General features: G+C 43.8%; 1 protein-coding gene across 1 annotated transcript in view; it reads left to right on the top strand.

Annotated features, from left to right (window-relative positions):
• Window positions 1–17348, top strand: part of LOC307245067 (E3 ubiquitin-protein ligase HECW1-like) — a gene marked incomplete at both ends in the record, with an annotated part of 146899 nt that overhangs the window by 56771 nt on the left and 72780 nt on the right. Inside the window, 5 exons of the mRNA XM_080020476.1 lie at window positions 3328–3470; window positions 3869–3969; window positions 4489–5447; window positions 6010–6529; window positions 14284–14382. Coding sequence (XP_079876602.1) covers window positions 3328–3470; window positions 3869–3969; window positions 4489–5447; window positions 6010–6529; window positions 14284–14382 — 1822 coding nt within the window. The remainder of the gene's footprint in view (window positions 1–3327; window positions 3471–3868; window positions 3970–4488; window positions 5448–6009; window positions 6530–14283; window positions 14383–17348) is intronic.

Genomic DNA, 17348 nt, shown 5'->3' with positions numbered 1-17348 from the left:
ATCTAAAGTTTGGGGCTGCTAGGCCTCCACAGTCTTTGTTTTTCTGTAGTGTTGCTAGTTTAATTTTCAGTTTCTTGTGTTTCCAATAAAATGTATTGACTATTGAGTCTAATATATAGTTTATTTTTGGAATTATTAATTTTCACTGCTGCTATCCTACCAATTAGTGAGTGATTGGTGGGTTGTTCCATTGAATGAGGTCTTCTTCAATGGATTTGAGCAATGGAGTGAAGTTATATCAATACCACAGTATTGAATATTGCCTGAAAGTTTCTGGGTTGCAGCATTGCAGTCCTCCCCACTGAGTGGTAAGACCGTGGTTTTAGTCCACTTTACTGAATTGTTCAAGATAGCTAGAGTATAGAGCAAGAGTATTTATATATAAGATTGAACACCTTCAGTTGGGATGATATTGGGTTTCGTACATACAAGATATCGTCTGCATACAAATTGATTTTGTGAGCAGAATTTCCTGTTTGTATGCCTACAATATTACTGTTTTGATGGATGGGCGTCACAAGGGGTTTAATAAAGATGCCAAATAGTAAAGCAGTGCAACCCAGGACCTTCTTGCTGTGAGGCAGCAGTGCAATGCACTGCGCCACCGTGCCACACCAAACAACCAGAAAGGTGAGGCAGCATATTTACCACCGCAGGCAGCTGAGGAACTTCCGGGTCTCGGTGAGGATCCTCACGTCCTTCTACTGTGGAGTGGTGGAGAGCATCCTGACAGGCAACATCACTGCCTGGTTTGGGAACTGTACTGCTCAGGACAGGCGGGCCCTGCAGAGGGTGGTGCGTTCAGCTGAACGTACCACTGAAACTACCCTCCCCTCCCTGCAGGACTTATACACCAGGAGGTGTAGTAGCAGAGCCCACAGGATCATGAAGGATCCTCACCACCCCAACAACGGACTGTTCCAGCTGCTGCTTGTCGGGCAAGCCCCTCTGCAGTCACACAGCGAGAACAGAGACTGAGACAGAGTTTTTTCCCGCAAGCCAAAAGAACTGTCAATGCTGACCTCACCAGGGGTCCTCACTGATCCACACACATTAGCTCCACCACCTTCGTTACTGTATGAAGCATACTGTACCGTATACTGTGTCACTGTTCTGGGTTGTTTGGTGTTACCGTATTGTTGCGTCGTACTGTTGTAAACTGTGCTGTGTATTATCCCACAAACACTACCTCACTTTATTCACATGCCACTTTAATGCACATATCTGTATTTACCTAATTGCCTATCCCGTATACATAAGTCTATCCCATATACGTAAGCCTTTTCCCTCTATCTATTACATTTTATTTTATTTTATTCTATATATTTTTATTTTATTCTGTAAGTACTCGACTTACTGTATTACGTTTTAGGAATCAGTTAGTTGGTCTAGTAGAAAGAAATTTTCTTAGGTAGCTACTGTGTTCAGTCTCGGACATATTGTGTGTAATCACCGGGTGCATTGCATTACATTTCACTGCATATATGTATGAAAGTATGTCTATGTATGTGACAAATAACCTCTTGAATCTTGAATCTTTAAGTGTAACAATTGATGACGACTGAAGCAGATGGGGAATTGTAGAGGATTCTGATCCATTGACTGAGTGACTCTCCAAAGCCAAATTTGTTGAGGATTGAAAAGAGATATGTCCAATTAACTGCCAAATGCTTTTTCGGCATCTAAAGATAACAGTATTTAAGTTGTTCCTTTGAGATATGCTGATCAGACAGAATAAATGTTGCATATTGCTGGATGAGTGTCTGCCTTTGAGAAAGCCTGTTTGGTCTGGGTGAATTATAAATGTAAGGCTTATGGGTCTATAACTGGAGGTGAGGGTTGGTCCTTATTGGGTTTGAGCAAAACCGAAATAAGAGCAGTGTTCATGTGCGGAGGCATGGTGGAGGTTGACTTAATCTCTGTAACCATTCTGATGAATAATGGGAATACAAGTGGCCAGAAGTGTTTATAGAATTCCACTGGGTGGCCATCTGATCCAGGTGATTTATTGTTGGGCAATAGAGAAGAGAGCTTTCCTGAGTTCTTCTAGAGTAAGTGCTTGATCTAATATTGTTGCCTGCTCTGTCTAAAGTTTATGGAGGTCTATATCATCAAGGAATGGGTGAATGTTTGATATATTAGATTCATTATCCGAGTAATATAGTATATTATAAAGGTCTCTCAATGTCATTGATGTCTTGCAGTCCAGACACCACCTCAGAGGTTCATCACGGTGCACACGGACTCAGGACCTTAATCCCAACCCTCTGACAGGGGATGGAGAGATATAAAGCCCACCTACCTTTTTATTTTCAAGAAGCTGAGTTCCTTGTTTACCCCCTTTACATCTTCATTATTTGGAGAACAATAATCCATGAATGCGTCTGTGCGTCAGATCCAAAATAGGTGGAAACTGATGATCCACCTATTTTGGATCTGACGCACCCACACTCATTTTAATGCATTATACCCATAATTCTAAAACAATTTGCTTTTAAATGTTTCTTTTGAATTTCTTAAGTTTAAGGTTTATTGTCGAGTGAAGGATGCAGGGGCTGCAGCCACCACTTCCCGTGCTACTGATCATTATTGGAAGGGTTCCCTTGACAATGTTGCCATATTTTCGATATATTTATATTTTCTATATGAGTTCCACCTGTCTTTTCTCAATTGGTGAGCTGATGATTGAACTGGATTGCTCCAAACCCAACATGCATCATGATACTCTACATAAAAAAGTAAATTGAATAGGTTTGATGACATTAAATTAGGATCCACCCACATCCCAAATCCCATTTTTACCCTTGGTCATAGCTCATACCTGTAACAACAAAGGCTCAATTCAAGTTATCCTAATCAACTCAGTGCAAACAGCATTGTAGGAGAATTAATTGGGCGGAAGAAAACCTGGTGAGCAGAAGGCTTTTGGTTGGTTTCCTCTATCAGCCCCATTGCAGAGCCAGCTGCTCCTTGAGTCCTTGGTTAAAAAAATAAAAGATAAATTCTGAAGAAATAGTTGTCTGCCAGTGGAAAACAAAAAAAGTAAAACTGTCAAAAGTGTTTAGCTCAACATGGTCACTGGTGTTTTGGGAGAGTGTGCGAAGCGTAACAGAACATGAAATCTGTTCTCTCTAATCTCTGACTTGTGACAGAAGAGAAGGTCTCATCTTTTCCAGGGCTGTTACTGATTTACAAGATGCTTTATGGATTAGATGACAACTCCACGTGTGTTGCTCAGTGATCCCAACAAGAAAACGAGAAAACGTGTCTGTGTCGTTTGCAGAGATGTTAATGTCTATTTGCTTGTCCCCTTCCCCCCTTTCATAGAGGTTTAACTTTGTGTCCCTACCAACGGACGTACTGGAGATTGAGGTGAAGGACAAGTTTGCCAAGAGCCGACCGATCATCAAACGCTTCCTAGGGAAGGTCTCTGTTCCTGTTCAGAAGCTACTGGAGAAGCATGCGATCGGGTACGCCACAAAACAATCAGATCTTACCAAGCCATGAAATTAGAAAATACATAAAATCTCTAGAATCTAGAATCTCTGGAGTCTAGAATTGCGTGTGGAATTTTGTGCTTTATTAATCTAGCATTGAAAAAAATTGTATTGCCTGGATTTTTCCAGTGTCGTAGCAAATTTACTTAATTGTCAGGAAATGTTTTTCATGTTTATCTCTATATTGTTTGTTATTTTTTAAATACTCATTTATTGCATTTGAGAGTGTTAAAAGGCACATAATATGCATTAACTTCATTGTAGACAATTCCCACAACCTATTTTCTTTTATCTATCCCTCCATGGTGGTCTGCCTTTCCTCACTCCAGTTTCCTTGATTTACTTCCAAATCGATCTGTGTCCATTCATAGGGATAGAGTGGTGAGTTACGTTCTGGGTCGCAGGCTACCAACAGACCATATCAGTGGCCAGCTTCAGTTCTGCTTCGAATTGACCTCCTCCATTCACCCAGGTAGAGTTGCATGTTTTTGCAATTTTCACACTATTTACCAATATTGTTTTTAAAGGAGGTAGGAGAGATTGCTTACATTGCCTATTATTAAAGAATTTAAATGTCTGAATGAAGCTAGTGTGTCTAGTGTATCTCTGTAACCTTGTGGGTTTTTTATGCAAATTATTAAATAATCATCTACATTGAACTATAACAGTGTATACGCTGTGATCTCATTGTTGCGGCAGCTTCTGCTCTGTTCTGTTTTTATCCCTGGGGTTTGTTTCATCACTGCTCGACCAGAACAGAGAAACTGCTAGAAAGTTGGTCCTCACTGAAATAGATTCTAATAGTTAATGATTTAATTCACTGGCTGTTTTGAGAGCATTTCCTTTGCCCGTCTAAGGGCCTATGGGTGCCCTCAAACCATTGTAAAGCATTTCAAACTTAACTTAACTCTATTTGAGGTCTTACTTTATATACTATACAATAGTCATTCATCTTACTAACGTAATGGTAACAGGACTGTTCTTCTTTCAGACGATGAAGAAATCTCCTTGGTTATCGAGTCAGAGCGGCAAGAGGACCTAGAGCAGGATGCCAATGTAGCAGACTATGACACGCTAAGCCTCGGGCCCGACATGCCAGAGTTCCCCTTGAGCCCTGTCACAGAGCTTGCCAACACCCGTAGTCCCCCGACCACTCCCTCTGTCAAGGCACAGGAGTGTAAGGAGGTAGGGGATGCAAGAGAATGCATTGCAGAGGAGGAGAGCACCATGAGGGAGGCTGACGGACCTGCCCAAACCCAAACGGACGCAAGGGAGGCACAGGGTGACCTGGTGGAAGAACCAGGAGAAGAAGAGCGGAAGGATAGGGAAGACCAGAGGGAGTCCTTAGCCAGGAACGAGAAGGCAGTTGCCGAAGAGACAGAGGACGTTGGGAAGGAAATGCGGTCAGATCCTGTCACAGAAGTTATGGGCAGAGGAAACGTCGGCACAGATATTCCAGCCATGCAGGAGGAAGCACAGGAGCTAGCGGGGAAATATGTGGAAGAGGACGTGAGAGAAGGACAGGGTCAAAGAAGGGGAGAGGGCTGGGAGGGTAAAGCTGGGTGCCACTCCCCCTCCCCGCATTCCAGACAGGGTCCTGCCACAGGGTGCCCTTCCACCCCCAGGCAGCGCCCCTGCTCTTTACCGGTGTCTGAGCTGGAGACGGTGATCGCATCCATCTGCAGTGAACCGGAAACTCCCCACTCTCACTACATCCGCATTCACCACCTCCTCCACAGCCTTACGTCCACACAAAACAGAACACTTAGCCAGGATGAGGAAGAGGAGGAGGAAGAGGGGACAGATACCTTGGAAGAAGAGAACACCACCTACCCACACACTGCTGCGCAAGAGGTCGGCTCAGCGTCACCAGTGATCAAGGCCTCCAAAGACATAGAGGTGGATGATGATGAGGAGGGAGATGAGGATACAACTCAGTCTCCCTCTCAGGTACATATTTTCACACCATTGACGGGACATGGATACACAGTACAGGACAGTCCTTCAGCCACTCATAATTATATTTAAAACGATAAATGTTGGCTGGGGTTACTAAGGCAAGGTTTGAAAATTGGCAAGCTAACATACTTTGACAGACATAAAATCATAGTTTTGCATCAACACAGCTATAGTCAGCAAGCAATAGCTCTCCAAACCGGATTATCAATGTGTCATAAAGAATATGTAATAAACTGGGTAAGACAAAAAATGCAATGGTAGGCCCTGACAGCTGTCTGTATTTGATGCAGAATACTTGAAGCTCAGCTCCATAAGGGATAGAAGTGTAGTTCTTGCTCAGCATCTGGCAGAACCATTTAGCATGAAAGTACATTTAAATTGTCTTTCATGAAGCTAATGACGCCCAAATACACTGCAAACAAAATTAAGACCTACTTGGTCCACATTGGACCAACAGAATGGTCAAACGTGGTCATGCACTGCAGTCTGCAATCACCCCAGATGCTTGCTACCACCATGTGTATTTGATCACTTTACATTTTCTTCTTGCCAGGTCCCAGAGTGTCCAGACCCATGCTGTCACCACACCCTGACCCGCAGCCTCTCCATCGAATGCCTCTCGGAGCTCAACCAGCTCCTGGAGGGCGAGCGATGCAGGCATCGATATCGGCGAGGCAGCAGAGGTGTCCTGGAGAGTGAAGGCGGGAGCAGCTCGTCTCGCGCACCCGGCGAACACCACGACTGCGAGCTGTGCGAGAGCCCATGCTGCAGCTCCTCTTGCTACAGCACGTCCTGCTACAGCACGTCCTGCTACAGCAACTCGGGCTATGACGGCAGGGGCTGCTTCTGCAGCCATACACGCATGTCCTCGGTGGATCGCACCCGGCTCTCCGGCAGCACCGTGTTCTCCTCCCAGAACGAAGATGATGAGGAGGACGGGGAAAACAGCGCCTTTGAAACGGTGCCGGACTCTGTCCACAGCCCGGAAGGCGGGGGGGAGCCCGGAGAGGAGCGGAGGGAGAGGTGGAGCCATGGTAGGAGGGGCGAAAGCGGGCAGACCACCGGCGATGGAGGTGAGGCCTGTTTAACTTCTCAGTTTCCGCGCAAAATAGGTTTAACCCTCTGGAGTCCTTGGTATTTTTTTTGTTTCGCGCTGTTGCTCCCTGTCTCAGGAATGCAAATGTGCCATCGTTTGACAAGTGTAGAGTCAGCACTTTTGCCAGGTTTTCTCCACTTGTTTTCACATGCTACGAGCGACCTATTATTTGTTTTACCTATATTTCTTCAAGCTTGAAATAACAAAGTTATTCAATATAGTATGTAAGGTTATGGAATTTTGTTTTGGTAATTTCCAGGTCTTGATAAATATGGAAAAAGATCATAAAAAAATTGATCATAAAAGCGTTGCCACTGTCTGAGAGAGTGCGGGGCACTGGCGAGCAACCTAACCAAGTAAGGCAAGAAGTGTGTGTGGCACGTGACTCATTGGCCACAATGGGTATATGCAACTTTGCTGTCATTTGGTTTACAAATTCCAAATATAAAGACTGGTTGGCAAAGGACTCCACATGGGAAAAAAAAGCTTGAAAACAAACTTTATGTAAATATGTTAAACTGATCTCCTGGGGTGATAAGGTAATTGTAATCCATATGGTAGGGAAAGAGCACTGTCGTCTTGTCACAGAATGCTCTTTAGCGGGGGTCTCAAACTACAGGCCCAGGGACCACATACGATTCGTGGGACAATTTAATGTGGCCCACTACAAGGTGATAATATATTGATAAATCTGGCTCGCAAATAATTGTTTTCAAGAGAGCTATTTCTGACAGGATTACGAGGAAATTCACTAATGTGCGGGAGAAACAACACAAAACAAAAAAGGCTGGTTTGCCCTTGAAGTTCAATACGGCCCCCCTAGAAGAAGCCAACCTGGACAGTGGCACCCAGGTCATTTGATTTTGAGACCACTGCTCTGTAGTCTACACCAAGAATCACAGTTGTTGTTGACCAACCCAACGTGAGGCCAAGACAGACCACAAGTAATGATGTTATTAATTTGTATCAGCTACAGTCTTCTGGCAGTTATTTTGCCAACATAATGGCATACAAAGTCAGAAGGTAACATATACTGCATGTGACAGTTGGATTTTATCATAATTTATTGCCATAATAAACATCTAGTTATTCAAGATTATGCCCAATAGTTAAGAAGAGATTATGCCCAATAGTTACTAAACCGAACATAATTGCTAACCTAATTCCTGCCTAGCCAACTACACGGCGTTCCAAATTATTATGCAAATATTATTTTTCTCTGATTTTCCTAAATAGTTGATGCAAATGACAGTCAGTATAATTTAAGTCATCAACCGTTAGGGTATAATTCAAATGTTATTGAACAAACCTCCCAATGACAACAGTATTTTTTTCAAAAATAAAAAACTTAAAATGCACTGTTCCAAATTATTATGCACAACAGAGTTTCAAAACGTATTATAGGTTGTAAAGAACTGAAGATGGTCATGAATTGAATTTGCAGCATTAGGAGGTCATATTTACTGAAATCAAAAGCTATTTCAATCAAAAACATCTTATCAGGCCAAGTTACATGTTAACATAGGACCCTTCTTTGATATCACCTTCACAATTCTTGCATCCATTGAACTTGTGAGTTTTTGGAGAGTTTCTGCTTGATTTTCTTTGCAGGATGTCAGAATAGCCTCCCAGAGCTGCTGTTTTGATGTGAACTGCCTCCCACCCTCATAGATCTTTTGCTTGAGGATGCTCCAAAGGTTCTCAATAGGGTTGAGGTCAGGGGAGGATAGGGGCCACACCATGAGTTTCTCTCATTTTATGCCCATAGCAGCCAATGACAGAGGGGTATTCTTTGCAGCATGAGATGGTGCTTTGTCATGCATGAAGATGATTTTGCTACAGAAGGCACGGTTCTTCTATTTTTACCATGAAAGAAAGTGGTCAGTCAGAAACTCTATATACTTTGCCAAGGTCATTTTCACACCTTCAGGGACCCTTAAGGTCTCTCCCCATGATTCCGGCCCAAAACATGACTCCGCCATCTCCTTGCTGACGTTGAAGGCTTGTTGGGACATGGTGGCCATCCACCAACCATCCACTACTCCATCCATCTGGACCATCCAGGGTTGCACGGCACTCATCAGTAAACAAGACTGTTTGAAAATTAGTCTTCATGTATTTCTGGGCCCACTGCAACCATTTCTACTTGTGAGCATTGGTTAGGGGTGGCCCAATAGTAGGTTTATGCACAACTGCGAGCCTCTGGAGGATCCTACACCTTGAGGTTCACGGGACTCCAGAGGCAGCAGCAGCTTCAAATACCTGTTTGCTGCTTTGTAATGGCATTTTAGCAGCTGCTCTCTTAATCCGATGAATTTGTCTGGCAGAAACCTTCCTCATTATGCCTTTATCTGCACGATCCCATCTGTGCTCTGAATCAGCCACAGATCTCTTCACAGTACGATGATCACGCTTAAGTTTTCTTGAAATATCTAATGATTTCATGCCTTGTCCAAGCCATTGCACTATTTGACGCTTTTTGGCAGCAGAGAGATCCTTTTTCTTTCCCATATTGCTTGAAACCTGTGGCCTGCTAAATAATGTGGAAAGTCCTTCTTAATTAGTTTTCCTTTAATTGGGCTCACCTGGCAAACAAATTCTCACAGGTGTCTAAGATTGATTTCAGTGATCCAAAGAGCCCTGAGACACAATACCATCCATGAGTTTAATTGAAAAACAAAAAGTTATGTTTATGACACTAAAATCCAATTTGCATAATAATTTGGAACGCGGTGTAAATTAAACTAAGTGATTCCTAAAACATAATGCAGTTAGTAAATAGAATACTATAAATAAAGTAAAAATAAAAAAAGACTCAAAAAGATAATACAAAGTGGGGGTACAAAATAGAAGTGGAGGGAATAGTTATGTAAATGGGATAGGCTATTTGTATATACAGATATGTGCAGTAAAGTGCATATGAATAAGGTGAGTATGGAGATATACAGTACATTATACAACAGTACGACACAGCAATATGGCGCAGTATGCAGTAACCCAGAACAGTGATACAGTATGCAGTACAGTGTGCTACATACAGTACAGTAAGGCAGTGGGGCCTGTGTGAGTGTCTCAGTGCATTTTGTTAGAACCCCTGGTGAGTTCGGCATTGACAGTCCTTATGCGGAAAGAAACTCTTGTCTAAGTGTCTATGTCCTCGCTGTGTGACTGCGGAGGCGCTTGCCCAACCGCAGCAGCTGGAACAGTCCGTTGTTGGGGTGATGAGGATCCTTCATGATCCTGCAGGCTCTGCTACTACACCTCATGGTATATAAGTCCTGCAGGGAGGGGAGGGTAGTTCCAGTGGTACGTTCAGCTGAACGCACCACCTTCTGCTCGGCCCGCCTGTCCTGACTAGTACAGTTCCCAAACCAGACAGTGATGTGGCCTGTCAGGATGCTCTCCACTGCTCCAGAATAGAAGGATTTGAGAAACCTCACCGAGAACCTGAATTTATTCAGCTGCCTGAGGTGGTAAAGATGCTGCCTCGCCTTTCTCACCAGTGAAGCCCTGGGGGGATCCTGTGTTCAGGGAGCTGGACATGTGCCTCCCCACCCTAACCACCTGGGGCCGGGCTGAGAGGAAGTCCAGGATCCAGGCACACAGCGGAGTGCTCAGTCCTTGCTCCGGCAGCTTGACAGCCAGTCTGGTGGGGACTATGGTATTGAAAGCTGAACTATAGTTGATGAACAGCAATCTCGCATAGGCCATGATGTCAGATCTGATCTGATGAATCGACAAAGAAGTCTGGAAGAGTCTGCAATTTTGAAACATGTGGGAGCCCTGTGCCTCATCGAATAAATGTGCCTCACAGCAGTGCGCTCAGGCTTTATTCTCTGTTAGCTACTAATACTATAATAGCAAGGAAGATGAGTTGAGCGACGTCCTCGGCATTGGATTTATGAAATACCCGCTAGGATTTGCCATGAAAGACCGCTGTGGCAATCTGTGGGATTTTGATACACCTTGGATTATGTGTATCTAAATTATTATATTCTTTTGGGGCTGAGTGAAGTGTGGTGCCGCATACTTGAATTAGAACTGGAGGAGTCACTAGAGGAGAATCTGTCAAATCAGGCAAAGTTTAGACAAACGTTAATATCCTTTTTGGAGATGCATGACAACCTGCCTTGGCAACACGCTTCTGTTTGTTCAAATTGTTTGTTCTTGCTTCTGTGTGTGCTAACTGATTCGCTGTAAAACCCAAATTCAACTTGTATGTTGAACCATACATGGGCTTTACAGGTGCTCTGATACACCGATCAGCCACAACATTAAAACCACTACTGATATTATGTAGTGATTTTAATGTTGTGGCTGATCAGCGTATGTGATTCACATGTGAAACACACATTATCACATGCCATTTGATCCAAAATCACCTATCTCCACATGCATTTCACCTATGGTGGCATGTGGTCACACCGTGTACCCCGTCTGTTTTTAGCAAGGCTGCCTCACCCTTGAAATTTCTCCCTGCTTCTGTGTAAAGAACAGTCACGCCCTCAACCACAAGACACAAACATGTGCTGGACCTGTTGGATCAGCTTTAGTTATGAAGTTGGGTCATTGATTTGGTCCCTTATATTGTTAACTGCTCTTTATGATCTGCCATCCTCAACCTTGATTTACATCACAGTCATCTTGAAAGGTTTGTCGAAGGTCAGCTTGTCAAGTTGTCCTTTATTGTGCGTAGATTAAATGGAACATCTTAAAGAGAGCTTTCGCAATATAAGTCCCTTAGAAATAGGAAGCTGTTCATTTAACTCCATTTTGCATATATACTCATTAGCTATGATAGTAAAGTAGGTCATATACACACACTCACTTGTACCCCGTCTGTTCTTTTCAATCTTTTTTTTTTGACCGCCACCAATCAGAGAGAGCTTACCATGTTTGATCTATAAACAACTACTCATCATTACTTCTTCACTATGGGTGAAACAGATAGACATAGAGATAAACAACAACATGTATTTGGAAAAACATAAACATGTATTGACAAAACATAATTAATTAAATAGACAAAAATTTGAGCAGCAAATATGACGCGTGGCCACTTGGCCACCTGTGATTGCTATGACAGTAAAGGAGAAAAAAGGACAAAGATGTAATCAGGAGTGTGTGTGTGTTTTACATATGTGACATTGTTAAATTAATATGGTATTGAAAACATGAGCTTACCATGCGCCGAGAGCTCATAATAGAAAATCTATGAAAATTAGAAATGTTATCCCACCATATCATACAGCGATTGGAAATCATTCTGTGAAACTAACGTTAATTTTACCTATTTGAATGGCTGATATAGTTTATAATGTGTTCCCTTTTTCTGTCCTACCATGTCCTCCTTGGATGACAGGTATATCATGTATTTGTATATGTATACACAAATACATAATACAAGAAGGTATTTCCTGGACTGGCAAGGAAATAGATTTGAGCAAAACCTGCAATGCAACTATTTATTATTGTGTGTGTGTGTGTGTGTGTGTGTGTGTGTGTGTGTGTGTGTGTGTGTGTGTGTGTGTGTGTGTGTGTGTGTGTGTGTGTGTGTGTGTGTGTGTGTGTGTAAGGTGTCCACTGGTGAATGTACATGACTTATCCCAATTGGTTCTGGTGTATAAGGTCAGTATTATGTCGTGGCGCCTCCAAGCAGCGGAAAGGGCCCCGAAGTCCCCTGGGCCCCCAGAGAAGCAGGAGGGCCGCAGAGCAACCCCCACGCCCGGCCACGAGAAGCATAACCCAGTCCCAGGGAGCACAAGGAGACCCCGCACCCCAGGGGTGCACACATACAATCCACCGCCAAGTGCAGGCACAAGACGCAGCCACAGGCACAGAACCCCGGGTTGCGGGCCCCAGGCATTGACCCCATGCCCACCCATGCTCTGTGCAAGGGCGAAGCACGCCCCACCACAGCCGACCGGTTGCCCCACCCAGCTGTGAGCGCCGAGTGCCCATCCACGTAGCAGAGTGTGCTCAGTGTGGGACACCTGGATGTTAGGCCCCTCCCGCCGATATATGTGACCCACCACATACTTTAGGGTGATTCGGAAATGTTTTTCGCATCATTTGAAATTGGAGAATCAGAGCTTCCAAACAAGGTGTCACTTGTGCAAATCAAGCAAATATTTTTAAAGCTATGACTTGTTAATGACAAGGGTGTGGCAAACTGTGTTTCTGAGATAATCACCTTCAAAGTTTTACCCAGACTTGGCTTCATTCAGCCAGCTCCCAGAATGCAAATGGAGTTGGCGGACAAACAAAGCCTTATGGCTACTTAACATAATGCTGAATGGGCCAATCACGAACAGCGTTGAACAGCGTCAACAACACACAACTATTTTTGTTTTTAAAAAAGCTTTTATTTAACAGTTAGAATTTACATGTTTTATAAAAGTGGAATTATTTTGGAGTTTAAAAGTACGGACAACACAACAAAATGTAGAGTCCATCAATAATTTGAGTCCCGGAAAATCTGAAAATCTGCTATGGTTAATTTGATGTAAAATTCCATTAATCATTATTTAATGCCCTTCTGGGTTTGATATTGTGGTTTTATTTTGATATGGGGTACTTTTATTGATCAATATAGAAACGCCTCTTTTTTTTGAGTTGTATGATGCAGAAAACATCTGATTAACCCATTTAGCTTTGAGTTTGAGGTGCTATGATGCAGTGAGGTGAGTTTCTCGCACTAGACAGAAGCTGGGGTTTATGCTGGTTAGGTGATTTTGTCATGATCCTTCGCCTGCTGTGTTCCTATCTGTCTGTCTCCCTCTAGCTTCCTCTGTCTGCCGCTAGGGCTCTCTGTCCCCCTCTGGCTCCCCCTGTCTGTGTTTCATGTCACTTTAGTTCCCAGTCACTACAAACCTGTCCCCAGTCTGTATCACACCCCCTGTCTCCACTTCCCTCGTCACTCCATTTGTACTTAACCTGGTGCTCCTCACTCTGACGGTGTCAGCTTGTTACCTGTTACCTGACAGCACACTGATTGGTGCATGGCTGACCCATGCAAGAACCGTGACAGGATCGCACTCAAACCCTGGCTGTAATTATATCCCACGCGAGGATGTAATTTGGCGCTGGTGCGGAACGCCCCCAAGCTGCATTGGTGGAAAAGCAGTTGCCACTCTTTATCTGTCCACCAGGGGGGTGCAGTGGTTAAAAACGTAAAGCAACTCACGTATACGGGATATTCCTGCGTTTATTTCATGAAAAATATACATGTTATGGAACAGAACATAGGTTCTGTACATCTAATACAATAAATATGTACATATCTGATTTTAAAGAACAAATGGTTTGAAATAATCAATGAATCTGTTTTTTGGGGTTTTTTTTAGATCCCAAAGTTAAGTGAATGTCATGATCAAGGGAAGTCTACTTTTTGTTTTTTTATACTTTAAACCTGGAATGAGCTGAATTAAGCTTTCAAAACTGGACTTGGCAGATCACAGCTCCTGTGTATTCGTTTTCAGTCTAAATCGGTCTGTCCAGTGAACACCTTGTATTATCAACCAGCAATAATAATAAATGATTGCTAATAAATCTATAACATTAACTGTTGTAGTATGGAAAGATGGAGCAGATTGGGAGAACTACTTTTAACACCTGAATGTCAGGAGTGATTGATCCGTATGTGTGTGTGTGTGTGTGTGTGTGTGTGTGTGTGTGTGTGTGTGTGTGTGTGTGTGTGTGTGTGTGTGTGTGTGTGTGTGTGTCCTATAGGCCAAGGCATATCCCTTCCCATCGGCTGTGTTCCGGTCCCGCAGCCCAGCCATGACCTAAACCATTTCCCCATCGCTGCTGACCAAGCCTTACCTCCAAGTAAGATTCAGTGATGCGCTCTTACTCTGAAGTCTCTAGACAACAGTGCAGTCAAGCTTTTACTTTGTAAGCAGACGGAGATATAAGGGCTGTTGGTTTGTGCTTGGGTCCCCATACACTTTTTTCTCGGCCCAGTCTCAGGTGTTTGCCATCAATACATGATGTCTTGATGAAAAGAGATTATATAATTTGATTGTTAATTCACTAATATAAACATTTATGGCTTTCATCGGCGTCAACATGTGACATTGACTGATGAGGCTATTTAACTTTGGCCATCACCCTTGAATTTCTTCTCTCTGTACTGCATGCAATTCTCCCATACCATCCGGACCCTGCATGATTTATGCATTAATTGTCAACAATGCAGCCTGACAACAGAAGTTTGCAGAAGTTGCATAGATGCTATTACTTAGTCGGACCAACATTGAAACACCAATTCAAAAATCCAAACTAAATCACTCATAACTTTACTCATTTTGATTTCATGCTGTTAGGTTTGAAAAAGATTTTAAGAGATAGAAATTTCCATTTGAATTTCCTTTTTTTCAAGGAACTGAGACACTGTTTTTTGTCTTTATGATGTCAGACAGGCTCATTCACATCCAGCCAATCAATTTGATCAATCATCAAATTTGGAAGCAACGGCCACACATTGAGCTGACCTTGCTTTACCTTCACCTTTTCAATTCACACTTGTAGTTGGCAAGTGAGCAATTTCGCAGTTGTTGATCAAAGGTCAACTCATGAATCTGAATTAACCTACACCACTCCCTCAACATTTGAGACGATTCGTAATGGTTATGGGTAAAATGGCGCAAGCTTTCTCCAAATGGGAAAACTTGGATTTTCCTATGTAGATATCCAACGCTCAATTATTTTCTCTTCAAATGTCTTTTGTTGTTCAGTAAATAATCACAGGTCACCTTTTGGCAAATACTGTTTGAAAAAGAGCTTATGTTTCACTTTTTATGCTAAACTCAGTTATTTGCGAAGAATATATGGCAGTGACTGTAATCGTCTAGGTTGCGATGGCAAAAGTAGGGACCAGAGCTATTACTCACGGGACTGATCATCAGATCACGTAATATGTGCCGCCCCCGGGAGTGTAAAATGTGACTCGACTTCCGCTTCCTCCTTTTTTGCTGCTGAGCCCCTCGGAAGAACAATGTGCAGTAATAGATCTGGTCCCTCCTCAGGGAACTGTGGTTGTCTATGCAACGTAGACATTACCTCTCACAGGGACTGAGATCTATTACTCATGGGACTGAATAATATGTTGCGATACTATGGTATTCACCCAAGGGAGGATCACGTAATAACGTAGCCCTCCTGGTGTCCTCCCAGACATGTGAGTGGATGCGTGAAAAATGGAAAAATGCTTATGGAATACTTTCTGTAACATTTGCATACTCTGGTCTGTGCGGCAAACACGGCATGTGAAAAAGTAGACCTGGTAACGTCCAACATGTAAGAGTACACAAATGTATGAGGGGAGCTCCAAGACACTGCCCAACATACAGGGTATATCCTGAATGAAGAGGACCCAATTCCCTGGTGGAGTCTGCGCGCATGACAGGCTCCTATGGGCCAAGTCAATGGCGTCAACCAGCCAATGAGCCAAGCGCTCCTTGAACAGGGGCTTACCTTTTGCTTTGGCACTGAAACACATAAACAACTGGTACCCATGCCTAAAGCCCTTAGTGCGGTCCATAAAACACTGCAGCGCCCGAACCAGGCACCAGGTACCTCTGACTCAAAAGATGGTGGAGAAAAGTCCGCTAACTCAATGACCTGACTGTTTCCAGGATGGGTGGACTGAAAGTGCTTGCAGCTCACCTACCCGTTTCACTGAGGAGAGCACCAGCAGCAAGGCTGTTTGCAGAGAAAGGATCTTGATGTCTGGGGTGTGTAGGAGCTCGAACGGAGGCCTGCAAAACTATAAATAAGTCCCAAGAAGAGATTGGGGATGCCCGGGCTGGGCGCCTAAAACGAGATGCCAGTGGGTGACTGCCGTCTAAGCCCACATGAGATGCTGAAATAGCTGCCAGATAGACCTTTAGTGTAGCAGCCGCTTTCCCCTCAGCAAACAGTTCCTGCAAGAACTGAAATATTGACCTTATAGGACAAAGGTGACCTCACTGTGAGCACATGAGTTGATGGCCTGAGCCCTGGCTGGGGATAGGCGAAATCGAGTCCAATTCCATTCCCAGAAAATATGTGTTTTGGCTCGGACTTCATACACTTTTTTCTATGTTGACAGCGAAGCCCAGACTCCCCAGGTGAGAAAGGGTTAATCTGGCCACCTGTCTGACTCCTTCCTTGGTGTGGCTGCAGATGAGCTAGTCGTCTATGAATTACATTCTCAACCCCTGCTGGTGTAGCGGTGCTACCGCCGCTTCTACACGTTTTGTGAAGTCCTGTGGGACAAGAGAGACTGAACAGGAAATCTTGGCTCTGCCCTGAAAGGCAAAGCTCAGGTACTTTCTGTACTGGGGTGAATGGAGATGTATGAAGTATCCATCTTTCAGATCTATTTTCACCCTAACCCTCACCCTAACCAGTCATTTGGTCGAATAGACCTCATCACTTGACATGTGGACAGCATTTGGAATTCCATTTTCATCAAATGCTTGTTCAACATCCACAGGTCCAAGGTCGGGCGAAAAATTTCCATCCGTTTTTGGGACCACAAAGTACCTGCTGTAGTATCCAAGCGCCTCCCTCTCTACTGGGCCGCTCTGAATTGCTCCCTTTTCCAGCAGAGAATCTATTTCTCTCCCGAGAACCTCTGCTTGATTGTCCGCAACCACTGAGTCGTCCTTTCCCCTCAAAGTGGGTGGGTGAACTGGATGGCATAGCTCTTCGTTGACCGTTTTCCGGGTCAATGGACTTGTGGTGCATGCAAGCCAAGCTGCTGCACATTGTGGCAGCACCAGCTTGGTGGGCACTGGGCATTCCGTGAA

The sequence above is a fragment of the Zeus faber genome, assembly GCF_960531495.2.
Source record: "Zeus faber genome assembly, chromosome: 19".
Taxonomy (NCBI): Eukaryota; Metazoa; Chordata; class Actinopteri; order Zeiformes; family Zeidae; genus Zeus; species Zeus faber.
This window is presented reverse-complemented; position numbering and strand designations above follow the sequence as displayed.